At 47.3% G+C, this 21,941-nt stretch overlaps 1 protein-coding gene across 1 annotated transcript in view; it reads left to right on the top strand.

The window, feature by feature from the left end:
* Window positions 1-21,941, top strand: part of GC (gamma-glutamyl carboxylase) — a 79,732-nt gene that overhangs the window by 43,656 nt on the left and 14,135 nt on the right. The window contains exons 7-9 of the mRNA XM_075684977.1: window positions 6,432-6,692; window positions 10,561-10,715; window positions 11,519-11,697. Coding sequence (XP_075541092.1) covers window positions 6,432-6,692; window positions 10,561-10,715; window positions 11,519-11,697 — 595 coding nt within the window. The remainder of the gene's footprint in view (window positions 1-6,431; window positions 6,693-10,560; window positions 10,716-11,518; window positions 11,698-21,941) is intronic.

The following is a 21,941-nucleotide window of genomic DNA, read 5'->3' as shown; positions in this document are numbered from 1 at the left end:
GTAACCAGGCACCTTACATCTGCAAGATTTGATATAAGGGACACTAGTGGACTGCAGTTTACGTTTTGATGGCACATAAAAAAATTTGAATTTTCCTGTTTCTTTTTCTCATATTGTTTCCTATTCTCCATATAAATGCAAAATTCAGTTGTGGCGTTCAGGTCGGTAAACTGCCTTGTCTTGCTTAAAAGCATCAATGCTTTCTTGGGCTAATAAAATATTGTGTTTGTATGTTGTTTGCTCAAATAAAGAAAGTCCTTTATTCGCATACTCTCACTCAAGCTTTATGGTTCCAATGGACCCCACTCAGTGAAATTTATTTGGGACTATGTGGACTCTAGTCTTGCAGACTCAAGATAGCAGATAGCTTAAGTAATGTTTTGTTACTTAAGGGGACATGCGGGTTCAAAAATCGTGTTTTCTATAAAATAATCTGTCAGATTTTGTTTGCAATACAGTATGTTTCAACATTCTACAATCTTTACTCGAATATAATTCACCTCCTCCAGTGCACTACATCTGCAGGCTTGGACTGGCGCCTGAGACCGGCAAAAGATGCCGAGAGCAAGTGGGGCTATACTAATCTAGGTACAACCAAATTAGGAAGGCCCACTAAGCTTCAACAAACACACTCCCTCACCAGAACAGGAATTGGCCTCCCTGGTGCAGTATTCGGCCACTCCTTCCCAAATGACTCATTCGATCAACCTAGGGCCCTCAGTCCGCAGCTCCTGCGAAGCATCTGACCAAGGCGGTGGTCAGACATGTAACGCAGCAGACGGTGTCAAGGAACCCTGGACCCGGACAGGCCGTCAAGGGAAACTGACCCTAGCACCCTTTAACACCCGAACTCTGTCGAGTGAGGCTAGCTTAGCAGGACTCTGAGGAACTATCAGGCATTGTTCGGGATCAGATTGGCATTAATAATATTAGAAGAATTGGTGAGGCCTATACAGTGCTGACTAACGGCCATGTCCTCTGCTATAGAGATAAGAAGCAATACGGGGTAGGATTCCTAATCCATAAGGACATAGCGGGCAACATCGACGAATTCCACAGCATTAATTACAGGGTACCAGTAGTCGTAGTAAAACATAATAAGAGGTATAGATTAAAGGTAGTACAAGCCTACGCTCCGACATCCAGCATGATGATGATGAAGTAGATCAGTTTTATGAAGTTATTGAATTAGCAATGAGAAAAAAAATTAAATTATGGGGTTTTACGTGCCAAAACCACTTTCTGATTATGAGGCACACCGTAGTGGAGGACTCCGCAAATTTCGATCACCTGGGGTTCTTTAACATGCACCTAAATCTAAGTGCATGGGTGTTTTCGCATTTCGCCCCCACCGAAATGCGGCCGCCGTGGCTGGGATTCCATCTCGCGACGTCGTGCTAAGCAGCCTAACACCACAGCCACTGAGCAACCACGGCGGGTGGCAATGAGAAAAGCGCAAACTCAGTATACTGTAGAAATGGGCGACTTCAATGCAAAAGTGGGGAAAAAGCAGGCTGGTGAGCAAGCAATTGGCAACTACGGCGTCGATTCTAGGAACGCTAGAGGAGAGATGCTGGTAGAATTCGCAGAAAAGAATAAGCTGCGAATAGTGAACACTTTTTTCAGGAAGCGTAGCAAGAGAAAGTGGACCTGGAAAAGCACTAATTATGAAACAAGAAATGAAATTGGTTTCATACTTCCTGCCGATCCCAGCATACTGCGGGATGTGGAAGTGTTAGGTAGGGTAAAGTGCAGTGATAATAGGTTAGTGAGGGCGAGGATTCACCTCAATTTGAAGAAAAAAATAGTTAAATTGGTCAAGAAGAAACAGGCCAACCTAGAGGCAGTAAGGGTCAAAGCAGACAAACTCAGGCTGGTACTTGCAAACAAATATGCAGCCTTAGAACAGAGAGATAAAGATGACATAGAGGTAATGAATGAAACAGTAACTAGGCTGGCTTCAGAGGCAGCAATTGTAGTGGAAGGCAAGGCACCAAGGCAACCAGTAGGCAAGCTCTCCCAAGTAACAAAGGATCTAATAAAGAAACGACAAAGAATGAGAGCGTCCAACTCAAGAGATAACACAGGATTCGTGGAACTGTCAAAACTGATCAACAAGGCGAAAGTAATAGATATTCTAAATTATAACGCGAGAAAGACTGAAGAAGCCGTAAAAATGGACGCAGCCAGAAATCAGTAAGAGGAAAACTTGGCATAGGACAAACCAAGATGTATGCACTGAAAGATAAGCAGGGTAATATCATCAGCAACTCGGAGATACAGTAAAAGCAGCGGAAGAATTCTATTCTGACCTGTACAGCACCCAGAGGATTCAGGATACCTGCATTCGAAGCAGTAATGAACAGGTTGCAGAGACTCCTCCTATAGCTAGCGATGAGGTTAGAAGGGCCTTGCAATACATGAAACAGGGAAAAGCGGCAGGAGAAGATGGAACAACAATCGATTTAATCAAAGATGGAGGAGACATAATGCTTAAAAAACTGGCGGCTCTATACGAAGTGTCTGTCGACTTCAAGGGTCCCAGAGAACTGGAAGAATGCAAACATTATGCTAATCCACAAGAAGGGCGACGTTAAAGAATTGAAAAGTTATAGGCCCATTAGCTTACTCGAAATATCATGTAAAATACTCATCAAGATAATCTCTAATAGGATAAGAGCAACACTGGACTTTAGTCAACTAAGGGAACAGGCAGGTTTCAGGAAGGGATACTCTACAATGGATCACATCCATGTCATCAGTCAGGTAATCGAGAAATCCGCAGAGTACAATCAGCCTCTTTATATGGCTTTCATAGATTACGAAAAGGTATTTGATTCAGCAGAGATACCAGCAGTCATAGAGGCATCATCATAGAGGCACTGCTACAACTGTGGCACTGCTGCGTGGCAGCAGTGGCACAGTGGCAGTAGTGCGCGCGGGAAACAACCGCACGTTTGACGGCGCCTACGGGAACGCCGGCGCGCACACATGTGCTTTTGTGCGGAGGACGTGCGCTGGATCGCGGCGGCGCGCCGCTTCTGTCTTCATGTTCTAAGTTGAATTTGAAGTTTATTTTCACCACCAACAGTACAGTGTGTTTTACACAGAACAGTTGTGGCGTGGAAAGTGGGAAAAAAGCTGCGCTGATGCAGCTTGACTAGCCCCACCTCCCATCCGTACAAGGCAGCAGAACGACAGCACAGCAAACTTCATACAGTCTTAACGTATGATAGAAGAAGAAAAATAAATAAATAAAACGTGTACAATAATTGTCAAGTATACATAATTATATGCGCCCTTGGGTACCTAAAAGTACATCAATCATTCACGCACAAAAAACCAAAACCAACAAGAAAATTATTGCAAGGTAACATAACAGTAAGACATACTGTAAACAGAAAGGAGTGCTTTATTTAGACAGAATTTTTCTAGGCTTGTAGCGGATTATGTAAACATGTTGAACAGCTCTTTGCCTGAAAGGACATGCAAGTGATCTTCTGTAAGCTTCAACGTATTGAGTACGTGTGAAATGGTGAATTTTAACATTTGGAGACCGTAGTTCGTTCGTGTTCGGGGAATGTGCCAGTGTTCAGAATTCCTGATGGGACGCAATGAAATGTTCGGCTGTAAATGCGCTAAACCTCTTAAGTTTAGGCTATTTCTACGAATTTCAGACCTTAACGACAACAACAATTGATGTTCATAGGCAACACTGAATTTTAAAACATTAAACTTCATAAATAAATGAGATGTATGATCTCTGTAGCCTAAATTTGCAACAGCCCGCAAAGCACACTTCTGAAGTGTATATACCTTTTTCTTTAATGTTTGAGTTCCAGACGCCCATACCAACTGGCAGCAGCGTAGGTGGGGACTAAAAAGCGCATTAAAAATATGAAGTTTCTGGGGAATCGGCAGAAACGACTGACACCTCCTTAGCATACCTAGGGCTTTTCTTAGTTTAATACATAATTCTTCAATGTGAGAATCCCACAGCATATGTTGATGAAAAATAATACCTAATGTTTTGACAGTCTCTGAACGTTCAAGTTCACAATTATTTAGTAGCAGTTTATGTGAGTACTTGCAAGCCGTTCCTTTCGCGCGGAAAAGAACGGCCTTGGTTTTAGAGCTGTTGATTTGTAACGAATTACGACAAGACCATTCGGATAATTTATGTAAAGTTTCATTAGCTGCTTGAATCAACTCATCTAGGTTTGCTCCTGTAAAAAATAAGCTCGTGTCATCTGCATAGATAATGCATGTTATAGATCGATCTATGTTTACAATATCATTAATATAAAGGTTAAATAAAAGAGGGCCTAATATACTTCCCTGCGGTACACCACGTTTGATTTTTTGGGCATAGATATTTCCCTATTTATTGACACACACTGGTACCGAATGCAAAGATAGCTCCTTATTAAGTCAAGTGTAACGCCTCTGATGCCATAATATGGCAATTTTTCTGACAATGTTTGGTGATCAATCCTATCAAACGCTTTTGTAAAATCTACGAATACGCCTAGTGTGAGCTTTCTTGCTTCAATGTTGCCTAGTATGGCCTCTTTCTGATGTAGAAGTGCTGTCTCTATCGATACACCTGACCTGAAACCATATTGTGCCGCTGTAATCACAGAATGCATGTCCAAAAATTTTGAAAGTCTAGTGAAAATAATTTTTTCCAGAGCCTTTGAAAATACTGGCAATACCGATATTGGTCTGCAATTACTCATTTCGTTTTTGTCGCCACTTTTGTAAAGTACCGCGACCTTGGCTTTTTTCATACGCTGAGGGAACAGACCTGTGTTTAAAACAAGATTATATATGTGGGTCAAACAAGGTACTAATAAATCGAGGACAAAAATAACCGGTTCCATTTTTATGCCGTCAATGTCTTCGCTTTTACTTTTTTTAGGTTTCATAAAAACATTAGTTACCTCAGATTGTTCTGTGGGGCAAATAAATATCGAGGATGTTATTGGCGTGAACTTAACGCATTCCCATCGTGAGTACTGTCCGATAAAGAACGAAAGTGGTCATTAAATTTATTGGCCAACGCTTTTCCCTTAAATACATGTTTATCAATTTTAAGTTCGTTCACGCGGGGCGCTTGTTTACGTGCAAATATATTTGTGTTTAGGGTTTTCCACATTTGTTTGCTGTCTATGATGCCGTCGAAAATAGTAAAGTAATAATTACGTTTGGCTTGCCTTAATATTTTGGCAAGATTGTTTCTGTAAGTTTTAAACATTTTTAGTGCATCTAAATCGCGATTTTTCAAGAACACCTGGTACAGATTGTTTTTTGTACGTATCATTTTTATGTGACTTATTGTTATCCAAGGTTTACGTGCACGTTTTGGCTTCGTTATTTCTTTGTAAGGGAAGCATCGTTTATAGAGAGAGGAAAAAAATTCAATGAAACGCTCATATGCGGTATCAGCCGAAGAGCACGCAAGAACCTCGTTCCAATCAGTCATGACGAGTTCATCTCGGAACTGAGACAGTGCAACCGTGTTGATGTGCTGATATATTATTTTCGCAGTGATGTCTTCTGCCGTATGAGATGTGTCAGTGACTAAGTAAATGGGAAAATGGTCACTAAGGGTCACATTAATGGTACCAGAAAATAGGGCATCAAGTGATAGGTTGGTAATGAAAAGGTTTATAAGTGTTGCGCTGTTTGCAGTAATACGTGTAGGGGCGGTTATTATATTAGACAAAAAATGAGAATCACGGATTGCAGATAATTCACTTTGCTTAGTAGATTTAACCAACATATCGATGTTTAAGTCACCTCCTAAAATTAAAGTGTATTGATTTGCATTAACATATGAAAAAACAGCATCTATACACTTGAAAAACTCGCTCAAATTACCATCAGGTGGTCTGTACACCACAGCAAACAGAAATTTGTCGCATTTTAAACAAATAATTTCAATATCAGCTATGGACCATGACAGATCATCTAGGTAGTCGCAGTTAATGCACAAGTTTACAAACATGCAAACACCGCCACCCCTTTTTGATTTCCTATTCAAATAAACAGCCATGTATCCGTCCAAATGTACAGTGTCATGATCATTATACCATGTCTCAGTTAGCATTATAACTGAGAAAGAAAACCCAAATTCGTGTAAAAACATACAAAAGTCGTCATATTTTCGACGTGCTGACTGCATATTCAAATGCATAAAAGTAAATGCATAAAAGCCCCCTCCAGAAAATTCCGGAGGGGGCTCGGGCCCGGGAGCCCCCCCGTAGTTGGCGCCTATGGAATAATTTATGACTCTCTCTTTAACTTCGTTTTAATGCGCTCTCACCCTATAGTAATACAGAAACTTCTTCGAGCCCGTGGCGAGGCGCATTAGTCGTTGTTTTTAATAAAACGCCCGTATTACCGCTCCCTTATGTGCACACTTGCAGGGCAACGTCCAATGCATTGGCATTCCAAGGGCCGAGCGTCGGCTGTGCAGGTGGAGGATGACGGCGTTCCTCCTCTGCCTGCACGTGGTCTTGCAGCTTTTCCTGCCGTACTCGCATGGCCTCACCAAGGGCTACAACACATGGACACAGGGAAGCTATGGCTACTCCTGGGATATGATGGTCCACAACTGGAGGCCCGTGCACATCAAGCTTGTCCTCTACGACAACGCCGCACACAAGACCCACTTCCTGGATCCCGAGGCAAGAATTAGGGCAGAGCATCGCGCGTGCCGATAGCTGGCTCGCAGAACAGAACCTCGGAACGAGGAACATGGAAGGCAAACAAACAATGAAAGGAAACAAATGGCCAATTCGACCGGGAACTGTTGTGCTTTTTGCAAACCTAGGTCTCGGGTATATACGATAAACCTCGAGGTTGTTAATGCACAGTGATGTCTCAACTATGACATGGCGCCGCAAATTAAGGCGTAAAGTTTCAGCTTTCTCCTCCCTTTCTTTCTTGTTTAATTTTTTTTATCATACAAGCGGTTCAGCTAGTTGCATCAAGCTCGAGCAAAAGCGTTCACTTTGCGCACAAAATTCTTACTGTCCCTTTCACTGCGCTGCACGCTGAATGTTTTCGTTCGCACGCTAAGCGTACCAATAAAAAGGAACACTTTTTTTTTTCATCGTGTATCGAAAATCGTACAAAAGCGCAGGCGGATCCTTAAAGCGTAAAATATACTGCATGGGCTGTTGGTTCTTCACAGCGCGGACATAAATCAAAGTCTATGCATTGCATATACTATTGTTAATCCTACTGTTTGTAACCCTAACGATATTGTACACAAGTTTGCGTCGGACGAAAACGCTAGCGGAGCGTGACACGTCAACATTGCGGAGCGCTTTCCTTGGGAGTTGCCTTCCCGCTCCGCAAAGCCAGAGGTGAAGTAAGCACTGAAATTTCTAAAGAATCCACGTTACCGAATGCGCTTCCGATCATGACTTCCACATTGCCCCGCAGTCACGGAATCTTTCCTGCCGCAAGTCGAAAGCATATTATTTTCGCTATGTAGTATATGCAAGCTTCTACGTTTCAGTTGTTTTTTAGAGCGCGTCCAACACGTTCGTATCGTTTTTCGTAGCAATTCCGTAGTCTCTTTCCAATACATCTATGGGAGGCGCACAGGAAGAGAAAGTTCCGCTTTATTTCGCCGGTGAGCGCGCCTCTATTTTTTTTTTCCCGCGCACAATCCTTTGTTTTTCACTCGCGCACATTTGACACGTGCGCGTTGGAAGTATACGAAACCAACGAAACGGATGCCGAGATGGAGAAAAGGAATAAACAAAGAGAAAAAAATAAGAACACTCGCACACCATGAGGAACGTGCGGATTACATCGCGGGCATATAGAGTCACGTACGCGTGCGGCGTTCGTTGGTTACGTCTCGTGTGAAATTGATATTCGCCGCACGCAAGTACCCTCTGGAATGAGATTCGTCCTTCAATCTTTGCTTCTTTTCTTTTTTTTTTGGGGGGGGGGGGAATGAGCGCCGTGCGCATACCTGCGTATCGGTTCCCCTGACTGCTTGCTATCTTACATTTTATTACAACGATTTATTGCTATGTTCCCTCTTGGCAGTACTAAACGGTGTTACGTAAAATAGTTTTAGAACTGGGGAACCAAGCGGCGTGGGAATCAAAGAATACTGCGGACCACAAGTGCGCACGCGCAGAACCCAAGCCAGTCTTGGGTCGTTGCGTTCGCCTTGACCCAAGACCCAGAAATCGAGCTATAGCGTGGGACCCCCTGCCGTCTTGGGTCGCACTCGCGAGCGACGCGAAATCGCGAGATAGCCAACAAAAACATACGAGCCGCAGCCATTCAAATCTCGTATCGCTCAGTTAAGTTAGTTGCAGAGCGAACTTGCCGTGTTCCGGGTGATTTTTGGCATCTTTAGAGGCAAGAGACTCAGGACAACGCTAGAAGACGCTAGCTGAGCTCGAGTCGGAATTATTTGACCACTCTTGGCTTAAGCAGGGCAGAAACAAGTCGCACAAATAATAACAAAGTCATTGTTTTTATTACACACTATTCCAAGCTTTTGTTTTTTCTTAAATATGCATTCCTTTAGATTTCACTTGTAAAAAGTTCATCGACGATTACGATACTCACTAATGCGAAATTTGAACGCAGCTCTACGTGAAAGAAGTATGCGTTCAATATTTGACATTATACAGGGCGTTTCAGCTAACTTTAGCCAGAGTTTAAAAACATACCGATGCACTCCAAGACGAAGCGACCAAATGTATGCTGCTCACTTTTGTATTTAGTGTGCCACGCTATTTTTTGTATTTTGCCTAATTAGATAGTTAGTCAAGATTAATCAACCAACTTCTGAAGCAACGTAGTTAGGCGAAAAATTCCAATTAGAAAGTAGTATAGCGGTTTGCAAAACGTCCGATTAAACAGTTTCTGTCTTTCTATCTGTTACGTATTCGTGTTTTTCAGCTTACTGCGGATGACCGCGAAATAAATAAAAAATGCCACGTGACATGCCAGCTTGCGCGTCGTGATTGCATTGCTTCCATGCGTTCCGAATACAAACGAACATAGCATCTAGCAGGGCGAGCTGCCGCTGAAAAGGCGACAGGGCAGTGACGAAGGCGTTGGCTGTGTAGTTTACGCCAGCGATATGCTTCCCTCGCGGCGGTTCATGATAGCGATAAGCAGACGCAGCGGCAGCACACCTGGCAAAATGCTATGTTAGTTTGTGCGCGGAACGCTTTGGAGCAATGCAATCACGACGCGCAAGCGGGCATGTCACGTCGTGTTATTTTTTTTTTTTGTATTTCGCGGTCATCCGCAGTATATATAAGCTGAAAAACACTAATACTTTATAGAAAGACAGAAACTTTAATCGGACGTTTTGCAAATCGCTATACAACTTTCTAATTGGAACTGTTGCTTAACTTCGTTGCTTCAGAAGTTCGTTAATTAATCTTGACTATTTATCTAATTAAGCAATATACAATAGAATATATATATATATATATATATATATATATATATATTTATATATATATATATATAGCGCGACACTCTACGTACAAAAGTGAGCGACATGCATTTGGTCGCGTCATCTTAGAGTGCATCGGCATATTTTTAAACTCTGGCTAAAGTTGGCTGAAGCACCCTGTATATACTATGTAGGTATACACGTAAGGTTTATATTAGGAAGAGAAAGCTATGAGTAGCGTGGCTGGCGCGGACAATATGTCTCGTGCGGCACATTGCAAACGGAGCGAAGTGTGGCGCGACTGCCTCGCTAACCGGGAGATCACGAGAGCCAGCGCGTGGGTGACGCGAGGCCGTCATTCACAGCAGCAGCCGCCCACAGACCTCCGCTCAAGCAGCGCCTTGTTTCCATTGTGGTATCGGTGGACGCGCTTACCGCACGCCTTATCGGTGAACAGACAACGGCGCGCTACTGTGGCGCCAATTCGTAGCGGTCGTCGCTGCAGGTCCCGTCTTGCGCTACAGTGGCACTACGCTTTTCTTCTCACGCTTTCGCAATACCCTCCTCCGCCGCTTTCCTCCTCGCGCTATCTTCGCTATCGCCGTTTTCCATCCCCTGCGGCGTTCCGCGTTCGCTCTTTCATCCTTAGCTGTGCTCGTTCGCTCGGTTACGCTGAGAGACGCCGATGCTCAACGCAGAAATGGGCACTGCGCTCTAAAAGACTCTTCTTGCTTTTTCGCTTTCAAGCGCCTTCTATTTTCAGCACTGCGGCGTCCCGAACGCGCAACCCAACACTGCTCGTGTCCCAATTCTAAAACTCGGATGCTCTTCCGAACCCAAAAGCAACCAACCCAACGCAGCTTGGGGCCCCCCAATTCTAACACTCGGATGCTATTCCGAACCCAAAAGCAACCAACTCAACGCAGCTTGGGGGCCCCCCAATTCTAAATCTCTATTGACGCTTGCGCAGAGAGACGTTTCCCTCTAAAATGAACTCGAATGCTGCAAAGTGCCGTGAGTGGTTACGTAAATTATATCAACACTGTAGGAGATGGTGCCGTAAACAAACAGAATTGGTGCCTGTGATCATGTGTCTTGTCGGACTGCAGAAGTTCACCACCTCGAAGCGGTGGCACCACCAGGCCGACATGGTCGTCCAGTTCGCCCACTGCATAAGCGACAGGTTCCGGCAGGACTATGGCATGAAGGACGTGGAAATATACGTCGACGTCTGGATGTCGCTCAACGGGAGATTCGCGCAGAGGTGCGTGCGTGTTTGAGTGTGTGTGTGCACGTTGAAGTACCCCAAGTGGTCGAAATTAATACGGAGCCATTCACTACGGCGTCCCTCACAGCCCGTGTGCTGCCTTCGGACGCTAAAGTAAGTCGATCTTTGTGTGGGCGTGCGCGCGCGCAAAAGTGAGTGAGACAGTAACGTATAACTTGTGCGAACCAGGTTCTCTAAATATTCTCGTGACGTGAATACTGCCGCGATTTATTGAAGGTATTAATTGAGTGATTCGTGCTTGTGGGGATTATAATCCGCTAGAATCAAGGCGTCACGAACATCACAAATTTGAAGGTAGCCTTTCTGGCATAGCCAGCGCACGTATTATAAAAGACGCCGTCGCATTTTGTTTGCGAGAAAAGAAATTGAAATGCGTAGAGAACGTGTGTCAGCAATGAGTTTCCGTTTCAAAAACGGTAAACTACAGTTCTAATGAGCTTCCTTAGTGATGTGCGTACATTTCGCACTGTTGTTTGCCAGAGAATGTCGACTGCGCTCGACCGTTTGTTCAAAATGATCTGAAATTCGCACCCAATATCATGCTAATTATAAAAATAAATATCTTGGAAAGAAGCGATCACCGATGTGGCTAGTTATCGCATCATCCTGAATATTTGTTTCCGTACTACCTCCAGGGTGAGCTCTCATTTAAGTTCACCATAGTGGCCGCGTCCGGGAAAATTCGAGACGCGTCTTGTAATGCGGTCCTTTGCACACTTCCACGGCATTCGAAGAAAGCGGCGATGTTTCCTTGGCTTTCTTCTCGGTCCTGTACGCAGGATGTACGACCCAACGGTGAACATTCTGGAGCAGCCCTGGTCGCCGTTCGTCGAAGTGCCATGGGTGATGCCCGTGCTCACCAACTTGAGTGAATGGAGGCATAGCATCAAGGAAATCCGGGGCCGAGTGCATGCTACCTCAACGCTGGCAGATGTCGAGTTCATCGCCGACTTTCCGGGTAAAACGAGAAAGCAAGGAAGTGCCATTTTACAGTTATAGACAGCTGCTATTATAGCTACGAGTGCGATCTGCTGTCTGCTGTCCGGACGACGTCCGCGCGCCTCCTACGCTGTGTAGCTACGCAAGTAGCTTTTTCGGCTGTTTGCGTTTGTAACAATTAATAAGACGGCTATATTCTAGACAACAACGTATTTCTCAAAGGAAGCGTTTGCAGTGCTAGTTGGCCGATGGAACTGGGTCCCGTGCTGTGCAAATTTTTCATGCAAGGTTCTAACCCATGGAGCGGAAGTTCAGGCGGATAACCAAAGCATAAACGCGAGAAATATGATAGAATGTCTAAGAGACAGAGGAATATTTTGTGAGGCACGACAAGCATGTCGCGACAAACACGCTGGCTATATGTGTAACTTCTACAACATTTGCTTTGATTTTAACCCACTAAAACTTGCTTTGCCACGACTATTTGGTGTTAATGGTAAAACACCAAATTTTTGCATTTGTCTACTGGAACGCCCGTCAGTCGAACGAGGACAGAACTAAAACTGAAATCGAGATTATGCACGCGTCGGTTGTTCCGTATAAACTGATTCCCAAAAGTAAACTGTTTAACTTTGTTTATAAGAGCTCGGGAACGAGAAGAAAGGGGGTTAACCGAGGGGCCCGATTTTTATTTTGCTGATTGAGGTTTTTTTCGATTTTATAACTAAAAAGAATATCCAAACAATCTGCTATAGTTGGATTTTTTAAGCCTTGAATCTCACCAACATTTTCTCTAAAATTGATCGTATCATGAGAAGCCAACAAACAAGGACACCAAGGAAAACATAGGGGAAATTACTTGTGCTCACTAATTGAATTAAATAAATGATAAATTAATGGCAATGAAATTAGATGAAAAGCTTGCCGCAAGTGGGGAACGATCCCACGTCTTCGCATTGCGCGTGCGATGCTCTAACCAACTGAGCTGCCGCGTCGCCATTTACCCGTCCACTTTCTTGGGTATTTATGTGTTACTAGACGAACTAACCTTGGGAGTGTCGGCCAGCGCCACCACTCACAAACCTTGGCGGCGGATGTGGAACATCCTTTCTGCCGCAGGCGTCACGAGTACGTGATCTTTCTGGGTGAAGGCAACTGGTCAATAAACCCGCACATGCTACCTGAAGGCATCAATGTTGCCAGATTCGAGACCCTCTTTATGTAAGAACGAGAAGAAAGGGGGTGTTGCAAATGGGTCGCAAGCCCCAAGGGTAGCGTTGGCCTGGCGGCCTGGGGCACAGCTGGAAGCATCCAAAGGTCCTGGCAAAGGATGAGTCGACTGCTAACAGAACAACTTGTTTATTCTAGCATCGCAAAAGAGCGGCCGGTCAGGTCGACCGAAGTGGAGAAACGGGAGACCACGTTACTCGACGGAAGAAATCGAAGCCTCTCTCTTGGCGTCCGGGGGCAGCTGCTTTTATACTCTCGGAGTCGAGGGCAAGAAGGAACGCCTCGATAGAGGCGCACGTGACGGCGGCGCACGGACACGTTGTGACAAGAAGTGACGTATCCGCCGGGCCGGCGCCGGTCAGACCTCCTCGCTTCACAGTTGGGGAGCTCCTCTCCCCGGCTGCCGCGCTTTAACAAGCGTGGGCACCAACATGCACACACACACACACACGCACACACACCAAGACACGTGGCATTGAAACATGCCTGGACGCGCTTGGTAGGAGGCGTTGGGGCAGCGCTGAACTGGCCAAAATGTCCGCCGCTGTAAACAAAGCCCCGGCGTCCGTTGCATCCGCGCCGGCTATACCGCACGTCGGAGGCGAAACGTAACAGGGGGTTAACTGAGGGGCCCGATTTTTATTAATCATATCATGAGAAGCCAACCAGCAAAGACACCAAGGACAACATGATTGAAATTACTTGTACTTACGAATTGAATTAAAGAAATGATAAATTAATGGCAATGAAAGTGGATGAAGAAACAACTTGCCGCAAGTGCGGAACGATCCCACGTCTTCGCATTACGCGTGCGATTTATTGGAGGGAGTAACTTAAATTGAAACCAGTTGAGACTGTCAGTTGCCAGTATATGGAAGGGCAGTGACCATTGATTATTCCCTTTTAATGATACATTTTCAACTCAGGCCAGCGATTCACAGCTTATATTGCTTCAGCAACAGTTATGACAGGTTCGTACGTTTCTCTAAGCTGATACAGCTGCCCGGTCCAGGCTATACATGCCTTTGAGACCATATTTTTTGCAGCCAACAAGAAACCGACGCATTACTGGTCGTGTGGGACACACTGAAAGTATAATTCACTGAGGTGGTAAAAATCAAGCACATTCATGGGAGCTTTGTGATGTCTCCGTGGCCTGACGAAGCGAAAAGTTCTATTTGTACTTAAACCAAGAAGGTTCGAAACATCATGCTGCACAAGGTACTTTTTTGCCTCTTCGCTCAGATCTGCTGCATAGTATATAACCTAGGCACTACACTTGACGCTTAAAGGTCTGCCTCATGGCTTCTATTCGAAGCTGCAATGAGCCTATGGGTTTCTCAAGCAATAGGTGCCTCACAGTAACGAAGACCCGTTGGTGCCATTGCGAGAGGGCTGTGCCGTATCGTCGAATGGAGGCTGCTGCAAGATATGGAACCACCCCACCACTTTTAATGGCTTGGCGTCTATTCTTAGTCACAAAACGTTTCTTTGGCACGATTGTTGTTCAGGTACTCGTGAAATATATGACACGCAGCCGCACTATGAGTACTGAACAACACTTTCCCTGAGCGGCTGCTGCGAAGAACGGAGACAGTAGTAGAATATAGCAGCAAATTGATTTACAAAAAGTACTTTCTTTTACGCGTTATTATAGTGCCTGCATTCGACTACAATAACTCACCAGAGCAATGGTAACTCGATGGAAGCTTGGCAGCGAGCATCCGTCTTATATACGTGTTTACGATGTTCCCAACAAATAGCAAGGTTGCTGTTCCGTATAAAATGCAGTGTCTGCCGTAACTAAAGAAGTTATAAAGGGAATCTTCCCATTTCGAGCAAAATATCGTACAAATTTTACGCGTTGAATTTGCGGGCATTTTTTTAACAAAGTGTATCAATATACACGGGCCTAGAACGGTGCATGGGTCGTTTTTTTTTTTTTTTTCTGGTACAGGCCCGGCTCAAGCACGGTTCGCGAGCCCGAAACTGCCATATGCTGGTCCGCCTGAGACCGGCCCGGTGGAATTTTCACAATTACTAGTATGTACAGCGGGGCGTGGCATTTCTCTAGGCGCTCGACGTTTCCGCGCAGGTGCGAGTAAGAGCAGGTGTGAGAGAATATCTGGGGGCCTTTGCTCCTTGAATATCTGACTCTGCCTAGGTACTACGGTGGAGAAGTTTCTTTGCGCGTGTTGGATGCGCTTGTCTCTAGCGTGCCGGCAATATGCGCAGTTCAATCGAGTTTGTTTACGCTCGGACGCTGGCTGCCGGCGCAGTGAAACAGGTGAACCAGCGCGCACTGACGCCCCATTTGGTGATCGCTGTGTCTAAACGTACGTCGGACAGACTTTCTCGCAAGTGTGGCGCAGGTGCTGAGTCAGTCATGCCGGATTATAACTTTGTCGCGCCTTACGGCACTCTACCTCAAAATAAAAAAAGAACACTGGTTTTCCCGGGGGAGCAACAGGGGCCATAGTAGACGCTGTTTGAATCCCACCGATGGCAACGGTTGTTGTGGTCGCACCGATGGTACGACCTGTTGGGAACTCGGCGCTGACGCCCGTTGTTGCACCTGGGTCGCAAGCCCCAAGGGTAGCGTTGGCCTGGCGGCCTGGGGTACAACTGGAAGCATCCGAAGGTCCCGGCAAAGCATGAGTCGACTGGTAACAACAAAACAACTTGTTTATTTTAACATCGCAAAGAGTTGGCGGTCAGGTTGACCGAAGTAGAGAGACGGGAGTGCACTTTACTCAACAGAAGAAATCGGAGCCCTCCTTTGGCGTCCGGGGGCAGCTGTTTTTATACTCTCGCAGTTGAGGGCAAGAAGGAACCCCTCAATAGACGAGCACGTGATTGTACAATGTGATAAGGTGACGCATACTGTCGTAGCGCCGCCGGTCGGGCACAAAGACTGGGAGGAGAAGGTGACTTCTACTGTCGTATCACCTCCGGTCGGGCACAATGGCTGGGAGGAGAAGGTGACTTCTACTGTCGTATCGCCTCCGGTCGGGCACAATGGCTGGGAGGAGAAGGTGACTCCTACTGTCGTAGCGCCTCCGGTCGGGCACAATGGCACATACACTCACACACGCACATGAAGACACGTGGCATCGGAACATGCCTGGACGCGCTTGGCGGGGAGCGTAGCGGCGACGCCGAACGGGCCAAAATGTCTGCCGCTTTATTGCAGTCGCGCCGGCTAAACCGCGCGTCGTAGGCGAAACGTAACAGACCGCCCCGCCGGGGGAAGGAGATCCCGATGGACAGGGGACTGCATTCGCTGTCCGGAGGGATGTCGCTCGATGATGCTCATAACCGAAGTCGGGCGTCCCTCGACGTTTCTTGAGCGCAGCGCACAGAGAAGGCCTCGTTCTCTCGTTCAGGTTCGCACAGGACACTGCAAAATGACTTCGGGAGAGTTCACATTCTTGTTCTCGTTCCCGGCAAGCGTTAGAACTATGCTGAAACTCAACCGCTCAGTCAGCAAGCACGGCACAACCCTCACTAAGCCCTGCCAGGCTCTTTCCCCTTTTATACCACTGCCTAGTTCCTTACAGTAGTCTAGCATCACTCAGAACGCGTCCACAAATTGGAAAATTGCACTAGAAAGCATATCATCACTGTGAAACACCAAACAAAAGCAATATGTTAAAAAAATCCTGCCTCAGGAAGAAAAACATCAGTAACAAACAATTTTGAGGCTGATTCCTACGTTAGGGGCTTCGACTTAAGCCATCGGCGTTACCGTTGAGACTCCCCTTTTTGTAACGCACCTCAAAGGAATACTGTTGCAAAGCGAGGCTCCAGCGCAGGAGGCGGCCATTTTTGGGAGAGATGGTCTGCAGCCATTGGAGAGGGCAGTGATCCGTCTCAATGATAAACCTCGAGCCGGCTAGATAGCATGACAATTTCTGAACGGCCCACACGAGACATGCACACTCTTTCTCGGTGGCGCTATACGCCTGCTCACGACTGGTCAGCTTACGACTAGCATACAGGACGGGGTGTTCTACTTCTCCATTTTCCCGTTGGCACAGTACAACGCCCATGCCTCGCTCACTAGCATCGCACTGAACAACGAACCCTTTTGTATAGTCTGGCGATCGTAGCACAGGCTGGCTTGTTAGGGCACTCTTTAGGGCGCTAAAAGCTCTTTCCTTTGTCTCGTCCCAGACGACTGTTTGAGGCTCTGTTTTTCTTAGAGCATCCGTCAGGGGAGCCGCGATATCAGAGTACCTGGGGATGTACCTCTGATAGTAGCCGGCGACACCTAAGAACGACCGAATATCGGTCTTCGTGCGCGGTTGCGGGAAGCGACGACCCTGACCAATCACGTGACCGAGGTAGACAACCTCGGCCTGTGCTAACTGGCACTTGGGAGCCTTGACTGTCAAGCCCGCTTCGCGCAGGCGGGTTAGCACTGCCCGCAAGTGTGCCATATGCTCAGACCAGGATGCGGAGAATATCGCTACGTCGTCTAGATACGGTAAAGCGAATTCTTGCTGTCCCCGCAACACTTTATCCATGAGGCTTGAAAAACAGTATGGCGCGTTCTTCAAACCAAAACTCAACACTTTAGGACGGAATGTTCCCATTGGTGAAATGAACGCCGCATACCTACTAGCCTCTCCTGTAAGTGGAACCTGCCAATAACCCCTGACAAGATCTAGGGTGGAAATAAAGTGAGCGCTACTAACTTTCTCAAGGCGCTCCTCGATGTTAGGGATCGGATAAATTTGATCCTTAGTGATGGAATTAAGCCTGCGGTAGTCGACGCAAGGACGAGGTTCCTTGCCCGGTACCTCAACTAAAATCAAAGGGGAGGTATAATCACTCTCACCTGCCTCAATAACACCGAACTGTAGCATTTTCTTTACCTCAGCCTCCATAATCTCGCTCTGGCGGGGTGACACCCGGTACGCCTTGGATCGTACTGGCTCTGGGGAGGTAAGTTCTATGTCATGAGTAAGGACAGAAGTCCTACCAGGCCTCTCAGAGAACAGACCTTGAAACTCTTGTAAGAGCTGGTGTAGTTCGGTTTTCTGCTCACGCGACAGCGATGCTCCACTGACTAAGTCACTAATGACTTGACCGGTGTCTTCCCTGTTCGTCACTGAGCCTAGTCCCGGAAGCTCGACCGGAAGCTCTTCAGGAACGTTTACCATCATGCACACTACTGCTTCCCGTTGTTTATAGGGTTTGAGCAGATTACAGTGGTAAACTTGCTGTGCTTTCCGCTTTCCTGGCAGACTCACCACGTAGTTAACGTCCGACAGTTTCTGAACAATTCGTGCTGGGCCCTCCCACTGCACGTCTAGTTTGTTGTTTAGCGATGTGCGCAATATCATGACCTCATCGCCCACCTCAAAACGACGGGCCCTGGCGGTCCGATCATAATAAACCTTGGCCCTCTGCTGGGCCTTTGTCATTGCTTCACCTGACAACTCCTGTGCCCTTCTTAAGCGTTCGAGGAGCTTAAGCACGTACTCCACCACGACTGGGTCGTCGCCCCTGCCTTCCCACGATTCTCGAAGCATGCGAAGCGGAGACCGAAGCGAGCGACCGTACACCAGCTCAGCTGGCGAAAACCCCGTAGCTGCATGCGGCGCGGTCCTTAATGCAAACATCACCCCAGGCAGACATAGCTCCCAGTCAGTTTGATGTTCAAAACACAATGCTCTCAACACGCGCTTCATGACGGAGTGGAGCTTCTCAACGGAATTCGACTGTGGGTGGTACACTGAGCTGTGTAGCAGCTTTACCCCACACCTTTCGAGAAAAGTTGTCGTCAAAGCGCTAGTAAACACTGTGCCCTGATCTGATTGGATTTCCGCAGGAAAACCAACTCGCGCAAATATGGACAGTAGTGCATTGACTATCTCAACTGAGCTGAGTTCTTTAAGCGGCACTGCTTCAGGGAACTTTGTCGCTGGGCAGATCACAGTCAAAATGTGTCTGTACCCCGTGGCTGTTACCGGCAGAGGTCCCACTGTATCAATAACGAGCCGTCTAAAAGGCTCCGTAATGATAGGTACCAATTTCAACGGCGCCCTCGATTTGTCCCCTGGTTTGCCCACCCGCTGACAGGTGTCACATGACCTCACGAAGTGGTCTGCGTCCCGAAAACACCCTGGCCAATAGTACTCTTGCAAGAGACGGTCCTTAGTTTTCTTAACTCCTAGGTGTCCGGACCACGAACCCCCGTGTGACAAGCGCAACAGATCCTGACGATAGCATTGAGGCACGATCAGCTGATCGAACTCCACTCCTCTGCGGTCTAGATACTTCCGGTACAGGACTCCACCTCTTTCCACAAAACGCGCATTTTTCCTGGCGATACCTTCCTTGACATTGCAGCGTATGTTTTCTAGGCTACCATCCTTCTTTTGCTCGGCTATCAAAGCCGACCGGCTGACTTTTAGCAACCTATCAAGTCCGTCTGACGTAGGCGCGATGAGCAAATCAGTAGATAGCTCTTCTAACTTTCCCGCATCGGGCATTTCCTCTCCAGTATCTGGCGCCTTCAACGCTACAGGCTCAATTTTATTCAGTTCGTCAGCTTGCTGCACCTCTGACCCTTTTTCATTGTTCGATAACGTCGGCCCCGCAACTACCGCCTTTGCAGCGAGCTCCCGAACCTTCGACCTGGTTAAGGCCTGAACGCTAGCCTCACCAAACAAAAGCCCCTTCTCGCGCAGGAGGTGATCGGACCTGTTTGAAAATAGGTACGGGTACTGGGGGGGCAGCATAGATGACACTGCCGCCTCCGTCTCAAGCGCTCCGAAAGGTCCTTCAATAAGCACTTTTGCTACCGGCAGACACACGCTATGAGCTTCCACGGCTTGCTTGATCCATGCGCACTCGCCCGTGAACATACGGGGTTCTACGTAAGACGGGTGAACTACATCCATTGTAGCTGCGGAATCGCGAAGCACTCGGCACTCTTTCCCGTTCACGAGGAGGTTTCGCATGTAAGGCTCGAGAAGCTTCATGTTCTCGTCAGTGCTGCATAATGAAAAAAACACAACTTTTGGTGTTGTTTCCGGACGCTGCGCCGAAAAGTGACCCGGCTTCTGGCACGTATAACAAACGCGCGCTCGCCTCATCTCGAACCGCTTTCTGCGTTTGGCTGCCGCCGTCTCTTTACGTTTGGTCGGACTGCTTTCACTCGCATCCTCACTACGCGTGTCCCCCTTTAATCTCATGGGCGTGAACCTCGGCCTCTCAAACTTCGAGCCAAATTCACCCTTTTGACCGTCCTTAGCTCCGCGAGCCCGACGCGTCACAAACTCCTCGGCTAGCTCAGCGGCTTTAGCCACCGTACAAACGTCTGGCCTATCCAAGACCCAGTACCGCACGTTCTCAGGTAACCGACTATAAAACTGTTCTAGCCCGAAACACTGCAGAACTTTATCGTGGTCACCAAACGCTTTCTCTTCTTTGAGCCACTCCTGCATGTTTGACATAAGCCTATACGCAAACTCTGTATATGACTCACTTTTGCCTTTCTCATTTTCCCGAAACTTCCGACGGAACGCCTCCGCTGACAGCCTGTACTTTTTTAGCAGACTCGATTTCACTTTGTCGAAATCCTCTGCCTCCTCTCTATCCAAGCGAGCGACTACGTCGGCCGCCTCGCCGGGTAACAAAGTGAGCAAGCGCTGTGGCCACGTTTCCCGAGAGAACCCCTGCTTCTCGCACGTTCGCTCAAAGTTAACCAGGAACAAACCAATGTCCTCTCCAAGCTTAAACGGCCGCATCAGGTCAGTCATTTTGAACAATACGCGTTCTCCTGCACCGTGTGCCTGACTTCCATTACGAGCGCGTTCCATCTCTATTTCGAGACGCTTCATTTCCAAAGCGTGTTGACGGTCACGCTCTTCTTTTTTCTCTTGTTGCTCTCGCTCTTTCTGTTCTTTACGTTCACGCTCTTCTTTTTCTTTTTGTTCTTTAATTTCGCGCTCCTGTCTTTTTGCCGTCTCCCTTTCCTCAATGGTCTCAAGGCATTCCGACATCTCGTCATCCTCAGCCTCTAACTCAAGAATAGCCTTTAGCAGTTCTGGTTTTCTGAGTTTGTCTGAGACATCCAGACCCAACTCTCTTGCAAGCTCCAGCAATTTCGGTTTGCGCAACGACTTCAAATCCATGGCTGCTCTGAATGCTGCTTTCTCTACTGCTTACTATTGTCTTGCCGCAAACTAACCCGGCAGCAACGACAACCACAATTACCAGCTCTGTTTCTGACACTAACAAAAGCCTGGCAAAGCTCAGAAGAAGAAAGTCCCGCACTCACCAAACCTCGCAGCCAAGAGTCCAGCGCAGTCGTTCCGCTGCAGGCAACCAGTCATCACACAGGGCTCGTTGCACCGCTCCCGGATCGTCGTTGAGCTGCTCAGCATACAGTCAACTGCATATCTTCGCTGCTGGCCTCCGTTGTCGCGATCCCACCGCTGCCACCAGTTGTTTGAATCCCACCGATGGCAACGGTTGTTGTGGTCGCACCGATGGTACGACCTGTTGGGAACTCGGCGCTGACGCCCGTGGTTGTACCTGGGTCGCAAGCCCCAAGGGTAGCGTTGGCCTGGCGGCCTGGGGTACAACTGGAAGCATCCGAAGGTCCCGGCAAAGCATGAGTCGACTGGTAACAACAAAACAACTTGTTTATTTTAACATCGCAAAGAGTTGGCGGTCAGGTTGACCGAAGTAGAGAGACGGGAGTGCACTTTACTCAACAGAAGAAATCGGAGCCCTCCTTTGGCGTCCGGGGGCAGCTGTTTTTATACTCTCGCAGTTGAGGGCAAGAAGGAACCCCTCAATAGACGAGCACGTGATTGTACAATGTGATAAGGTGACGCATACTGTCGTAGCGCCGCCGGTCGGGCACAAAGACTGGGAGGAGAAGGTGACTTCTACTGTCGTATCGCCTCCGGTCGGGCACAATGGCTGGGAGGAGAAGGTGACTTCTACTGTCGTATCGCCTCCGGTCGGGCACAATGGCTGGGAGGAGAAGGTGACTTCTACTGTCGTATC

The sequence above is a fragment of the Dermacentor variabilis genome, chromosome 1 (genome assembly GCF_050947875.1).
Source record: "Dermacentor variabilis isolate Ectoservices chromosome 1, ASM5094787v1, whole genome shotgun sequence".
NCBI lineage: Eukaryota > Metazoa > Arthropoda > Arachnida > Ixodida > Ixodidae > Dermacentor > Dermacentor variabilis.
The sequence above is the reverse complement of the archived record's forward strand: the minus strand, read 5'-3'. Positions and strand labels throughout refer to the sequence as shown.